The following is a 7,537-nucleotide window of genomic DNA, read 5'->3' as shown; positions in this document are numbered from 1 at the left end:
TTCTGTAACATTTACTTCTTTACAGAGAGGTACAGAGAAAATAAGGCAAAAGTACAAGATATAGATAGTGAACACATCAATATTTTTGAGATTATAGTATTTTTAGTATATTCAAAATATTTTGTAATTTACCAAGTTACAATGTAGCTTCAAAAACATATTTTATGTTATTAAGGACCACCCACCAAGGTTCTGCAGCCAGATACCCAAATTCATCTCAGGTTCCAAATGCAAATTTAAAGTGATTTCTTCCATCATTCAATTCAAACATATGGAAAAGCTGCATTTTAGAACAAAGAACTGGGCTCAAATCTCAATTCTGTGAACATACTAGCTCTGTTACCTTGGGCAAGTTATTTCCTAAAAAATGAATTTGCCTGCCATCTGTAAAATGGGTATTCCCGATTGCAAAAGGGTAGCGTGACATTGCATCTGCCACAAAATGGGCATTTAGTGTTAGTGTTGCCATTCTATCCCTCCCTCCCCAACCAGAAAACACAGAGAGAAAAACATTTCATCCACCAGAACCCTAAGAGGAAATCAGCTGCTCCTCCAGATAAGAGCTGAGGCATAAAACTGGCAGAGCGTCTTGGGTCAGGCAAAGAAGAACCATGAGGTTCATCCTGCCTGTGGGTTTGATCGCTACCACCCTTGCAATTGTTCCTGTCCGCTTTGACAGGTAAATTTCACCACTCTGCGTTGCAGTCTCTATACAGGAAGAAGATGAAGGAATGCTTCTTAACAGTTCACATGTTTCATCTTCTTACATTCTTAAAGGGAGAAGGTGCTCCGCGTGAAGCCCCAGGATGAAAAACAAGCAAACATCATAAAAGACTTGGCCAAAACCAACCAGGTAAAGCATTTAGAGGGTTATTTTATCTTTTCTTTCTGTTCTCTAAAAGTTGCCTCTTTTCTATGTTATTTTTCATGCACATGGAGATTCCAAAGACAAAGATGGGGGAAGTAGCAGAAGCTACTCAGATAATTTAGTCAATCATCACTATAGTGCTTCCCTTGTTTTTGTTCATTTTTTCCCCAAATTACCATTCCTGTTCTCCCTCCCAAAAGCTTTGCAAACAATAGCTTTTTCTAGGTGAAACTGTGAAATAAGGAGGCGGGCATTCTTGACACCTTTCTGGGGGCCTCTTTCCCCTCCCTGCTAGTGCCTTGCCTGCTCCATTCTCCTCCCTCCCACCCTGATCTCCACCTGTGGCATAGTTTCTCTTAAAAAAAATGGTAACATCAAGGTACTGGTTAACTGGTAACATCAAAGTAATGGTTTAAAATATCAATATGTGACCCTGCCCAAGAGTAAATCCATTTTAAAAGGAAACTCTTAAAGTTTGATCACTCTTTTTTTTTTTTTAAGATTTTATTTATTCATTTAACAGAGAGAGAGACAGCCAGCTAAAGAGGGAACACAGGCAGGGGGAGTGGGAGAGGAAGAAGCAGGCTCCCAGGGGAAGAGCCTGATGTGGGGCTCGATCCCAGAACACCGGGATCACGCCCTGAGCCGAAGGCAGACGCCCAACGGCTGAGCCACCCAGGCGCCCCTGATCACTCTTTTAAAAACCAGTGAGCTAACATAATCATTTTATCATTTATTCAGCTGCTTCAATACACAAGGCACACTGTGCCAGCCACCTTATATGTATCATTTCAAATTCTCCAATAGATTTTCAGTATCAGTGGCATAATTAAGCCCAGTTAAAACAAAAGACTCGAAGTTCAAAGACAGTAAATTAAATGACCAAGATGACACAGCAGACTTAAATCCAGGACTGAATCAGATTTATTCTAGTCCCTCATCACTACATCAAACTAATGGCAAGTTCTGCTCTTCTAATTTCCCAAATGTTTTTCAAATCCATACTTTCCTCTTCATTCCCTTGCCACTGTCAAATTTATGTCTGCCTTACCTTTTACCAGGACTATTTCAATAGCCCCTTATCCAGGGTTCAGGTTCTAGCCCTGCCTCTCACAAAGCCACGTCTGCACTACAGCCTGACTGCTCTAAAACTTGATTATAATATTCCTACATTTGAAGGTTTTAGTGAGAGGCAGCCTGGTATGGAAAGACCATGGTCTTCAAAGTCCAAATACTAGCTCTACACTAGCTCTGTGGACTCAAGCAAGTTACCTAACCTCTCTGGATCTCAGTTTCCTCCTCTATAAAGTGAAGATAATAATCCTACCTACTTTCTAAGGTTGTTAAAAGACTAAGCTAATAATTGGGTGACGCTCAGGACACCCGGTCATAATAAGCACTACAGAAGTATTTTCTGTTGGTGGTATTAGTGTGACATTTGAAGTCCTTCATGATCTGCCAAACTGCCAATCTCTACAGTTTCTGCTCCTCCACCCTCTTTCTCACTGTTCAAGCTCTATGAGCACCAAAACGCCTTTAAATCACACTACATCTCTCATGTGTCCAATTTATGCTGTAGCTTTCTGATCAAAATAAACCAATAAATATTAGTTGGTTCACAGCAGCCTCATATTAGCACATAATGGACTGACAGAGAGGTAGAGTGCGATTCAACTACAAAATACCCAGGGGACTTAGACATGTCTACAAGCTTGGAATGGTGGGTAGGAATTGAACATTTCCTTCACATTTCCCAGGCTGGGGAATTGTACTTCATTTGATTTTACGATGGAGCATGATTTTGAAGAACAATAAGAATTGGAATCTTCTAAAAGTTATTTTTACCTCAATGCTATCCTTTTGAACCCATTCACCAAATTTCTGAAATTCTCAGCTAGAGGAAGAAAAAGAGCAGGGAATCAGCAGCTGTTAAATGCTTGCAGGTCCCAGAGTTCATATTCATTTCACAGTCTTTACAACACTCCAAATGAAGTCTTCTTAACCCTTTTAGGGAAAAGGACTGAAACTCGAGGAGTTTTAGTATTGCCCAAGGACATACTGCTAAAAAAATTACAGGGCTGGAGATTACTATGCCTTCTGTTGGACACAAACCTTCCAGGAATTTCAGAGTTTACAGGGGCAACTGGTTTTGAGGCCTGACTCAAGGGCGGGGGGGGGGGGCATATTTTTAATCTATATTCCCAATTAGAAACAGATTCTATGGCTACATGAATTGTGAAACAACTCCAATCAACCCCAAGATGGTAGAAGCAAACAGATTAACCAAAACTACTCTTTTTTTTTTTTTGCATTTATAGATACTATCTATGTCCTGAAAAAGTGATCAGTACAAATGCTCAGTACAAATGCTCTCTCCTACTCCCTAATATTCAACAGTATATTTGCACATTCTCATAAGCTTATTAAGAGAAGGGTCCATACCATAGCCACATTGAACCCCAAATTCCTTTTGTAGTATATGACACATGTGTTTCTTAAGAAATATGTGTTGGGTGAACAACTCACTGTGACTAACATTGAACTCATCTCTGCAGCTTGACTTCTGGTATCCAGATGCCACCCACCACGTAGCTGCTAATATGACGATAGATTTCCGAGTTAGTGAAAAGGAATCCCAGTCCATCCAGTCTGCCTTGGATCAAAATAAGATGCACTATGAGTAAGTCCTATGAAATATTCAAATGTGTTAGACACTCAAGGTTTGGGGTGTCTTGAAATTAAAAGGGAAGTACTATTTTTAAATTGGGCCAAAAAAATGAAAGCTCTATGAGAAAAAAATTTACAGTTACTTCCAAATAGACTATTGAGGCCTGCGTGATGAGATCAAACTCGGCCACTCAACTTCCATCTTTTTTTGTTCTGATCTTCAAGAAGGGCAATTACCTATGTCTGTCCTCTCCAAAATTCAGCTTCTAGTAAGGACACTGTGCACTTGTGCAGGCATGGATGGGTTAGCCACACTCATCACCTCTGACAGGTAATCAACACAGAGTTCAAGCACTACTGGTGACTACCGGCACCGAATTCTTGAGAATTTGAATTCTCCTGCTACATAAAAGGACACCCAAATAACTATGCTTATCTTTGAGTCAGAGATGTGGGAATATAAGATACATAATAAATAATTCTTTGTGAAAGAAATTCTTCCTCAGAGAAAGCAAAAGCAATGCAATAGAGTAAGACTTAAATCCAACAGGAGGGAATTCTCAAATGGCCAAAGATGCACAATGAGTCATTGTGGTCCCATAGAGAAATAAGGGAAAATTAGAACTCATTGAGCACCAACCATGGGCCATGCACAGTCTGGGCCCTGGGGCAGTGAACAAGGGAGTCCAGTGATGAATATCACAAATCCACACATAACATAGAAAACAAAATGTGTTTGATGTACCGAGGGGTCCTGTTTTAACTCTACCAGCCCTTGTCATCCCAGCAGTTCCCTTTACTGAGACCCTCACCATTCAAAACACTGCTAAGCACTAGCTCTTTCTTTTTGACTTGCTATTTCATGCCTCTGCTATCCAACATAGAGCTGTAACTTAAAAAGCCTTCTTATTCTGGCTGAAACATATCATGTCATATTGCAGAGCAGGATTTACTGCTGCTTATCACGACTTGACTATGTTCTTATTGCTAGAATATCCTTAATAAATATAAACTCTGTTGAAATTAAGGAAGGACAAATATAAGACAAGTAAAAAAAATTCTTGCCTGTGGCTTAATGGCTTAAAAAGTAGCAGGTTATTATTTGTGATTGTTGCTAATGACTGTCTTTGTTTTTGCTGTCATTTCAAGAGGGTTGTGAAACAAATGTAGAAATTAATAATTGAGAAGCACATATTCAGAATTAATTTCTATCAGCATTTAACCCTTTCTAATTAATATATCAATATGTGCTTTTCTATGTTCTTATAAATTGTACCATTAAAATTAGAAAGACACTTTATAAATAGACTTCCAAGATCTCAGAAACTAGTAGTGCATTAGAGACTCTCTACTTACACTAACATTCAGATGTCTTCTTTCATCTAAAGAAATCCCTCCTCCCCCTATATATCCTCTGCTGCCTGTGTCTCTTGATTCACTTCACTGCCAGTCTTCTTAAATGTGTGCCTCAATTACTACACTCTTTATTTTACTACATTAGGATAGACCGGAGCCAAATTCCTGTGATCAACTAATTCTTACAAAGTATCCAGCCCAAGCTAAAATAAATTTTAGCTGGTCAATTTTGTTTAATTTGATTCGAACAGCAACAGAAAAATAAAGTATTAGGTTTTCCTTTATATCCTGGTAATGTAGACAAAAAGCTACTTACTTGATGTGAGTGTGGACAACAGAATAGATCACTGTGACAGAAGATATCCAGACAGGTGGCACCTCTCTCTCCTCTTTGGACCTCTAGGTCTCTCTTAGGCTGAAACAATTCTGACTTAAACAGAGGTCTAAATCCAGATCCTCACAAATATAGTGTGTTTTTCACTTTGTTTTATGCCAAAATACTTCCTTGCTATCTACCTCAAGAACCAAAGTGTTAAACTACCAATAAAAATTAGTTTTATCTAATTAGAACATGATTTCTAGAAATTGGTCCAAATTAGCCACAGTTGTGGGAAATCCACATAATTAGATAGTTACCTTCCTCAGAAATATAAATATGTAAAGTGATCTGTGCAGACAAGGACTATTTAAATCTTGTCTCCAAGTACTAATTATATAGATAATTTTATTTGCATATTAATTATATGTGTTACTTGGTGTCACTCAGTAACAGTCTTCTGTGTTCTAAGAACAGAAACATCTGGTGGACCCAGGCACCAGTCTGAACAAAACCACATTAAGAGGCTGGTTTGACACAATGATTTACTTAGACACCCTTCATTAGACAGTGCATATAGACCACTATTTAGTTTAAAGTATCTGTGTGTGAATTTTTTTTTAATTTTTAGAAAATTAAATTACTAAGACAGATTTTATTTTAAAGTAGCATGTTTGCTCCATTTTTACTTACACTTTTACAAAATCATAAAAAACCAAGTCTGCAAAACAAATTAATACCTACATACCAACAAACCTGAACAGACTGGTGAATAAATGTCTAAAGAAAAGCACACCCACGGGGCGCCTGGGTGGCTCACTTGGTTAAGTGACTGCATTCAACTCAGGTCATGATCCCGGGGTCCTGGGATTGAGTCCCGCATCAGGCTCCCCCTGCTCTACAGGGAACCTGCTTCTCCCTCTCCCTCTGTCTGCCACTCCCCTTGCTTGTGAGTGCGCGCACACGCGCTCTCTCTTTCTCTCTCTCACTCTGTCAAATAAATAAATAAAATCTTTTTTTAAAAAAAAGAAGAAAGAAAAGTACGCCTATTAGACTGAGGCTATAGGAGCAGACACCATATTTAGATTCAGTAGTTAAAAACCCTAGTGTCTTTACTAATTTTTTTAAATTTTAGATATTTGTATTTCAGATCAATTTTAGGTTATCTTTTCTTTGATCAAAAGGTAAAATCAGAAAATAAAGAATTGTTAATGAAAGGTAATTCAGAAAACAACTACTAACATATATGGTATAACACATACAAAGCAAAACAAATGATACAATTAAGTGAAATCTTAGTAAGATGCACATAAGATTATATGGGAAATGCAAAAGAAATCTACATCAAACTGACCAATCTATATCAAACTGACTCATCGACACTTCATATTAATGTCTAATTACCCAATAATGATCAGTCAGACACAAATTCATATTCCGAGTATATATACTGTCCTATCAGATAAGTATTCCAATCAAATAAATGATTCTAATGTCTTATTCCATTCATTTTTCCTTTTGCTCTACATTTTTATATATTACTTGCCCAAGAGTAAAACAGGTATGCTGATTATCTGCTACAAACTGCAAAGAGATGTTGGTGATGGTGGAAAGCAGAACAGTGTGGTAAATAAGAATGTGGATTCTCGGTGAGGTTGTCTGGGTCCAGTCCCATTTAAACTACACATTAGGTATTTAAACATTGAAAATTTATTTAACTTGTCTTCACCTCATTTTCTTCATCTCTACAGTGGTGTTTTGTAGAGGTTTCATGAAGATTGACTGGAACCATAAAATCACCTGGTTCCTTTACTTCTACTAATGCAAGTGAGGGAAACACTTATACATGTGTTTACATGAGTGCACGCACACACATGCACACATACACACTCTACAACAGAGGATAACTAAGGGCTATCATTAGATGCTCCCTTTCCCTCCTAGTGAATAAATTAGTGCCTTAAAGTTTATTATTCAACAAAGAAGTGTGCCTCAAATGTTGGGAAATCCATGTCAGTAAATGCCTAGTTGTATACATGGTAACCCAATTAGGGAGTTACTGGGGACAAATGGGATCTTGTGAAAACTTGAAATCATGCTTTTTGAGTAGCCCCTATCCTGCTGGAATGTGGGCATAGAGGAGGGGACGCAATCCAGACTTACAGTTTATAAGACACCATTAATAATGACTCTGAATCCCTGGAACATGTTTCTCTATCACACACACACGTGCGTGTGCGCACACACACACACACACACATATATATACCAGAGCCTATGGCAGTCACATACACTGGCCTACCATTCTCCATTTCTCTGTTACTCTTTAA

At 38.2% G+C, this 7,537-nt stretch overlaps 1 protein-coding gene across 2 annotated transcripts in view; it reads left to right on the top strand.

Annotated features, from left to right (window-relative positions):
• Positions 1-592: 592 nt before the first annotated feature.
• CPA3 (carboxypeptidase A3) overlaps positions 593-7,537 on the top strand; it is a 29,468-nt gene continuing 22,523 nt past the window's right edge. Inside the window, exons 1-3 of one of the 2 annotated variants that reach the window (XM_026497242.3) lie at positions 593-679; positions 778-853; positions 3,424-3,548. In XM_026497242.3, the coding sequence (XP_026353027.2) occupies positions 612-679; positions 778-853; positions 3,424-3,548 (269 nt within the window). In that variant the 5' untranslated portion in view covers positions 593-611. The remainder of the gene's footprint in view (positions 680-777; positions 854-3,423; positions 3,549-7,537) is intronic. The other variant, XM_057315919.1, reaches the window with a different exon arrangement.

The sequence above is a fragment of the Ursus arctos genome, unplaced genomic scaffold, assembly GCF_023065955.2.
Source record: "Ursus arctos isolate Adak ecotype North America unplaced genomic scaffold, UrsArc2.0 scaffold_20, whole genome shotgun sequence".
Classification (NCBI taxonomy): Eukaryota; Metazoa; Chordata; class Mammalia; order Carnivora; family Ursidae; genus Ursus; species Ursus arctos.
This window is presented reverse-complemented; position numbering and strand designations above follow the sequence as displayed.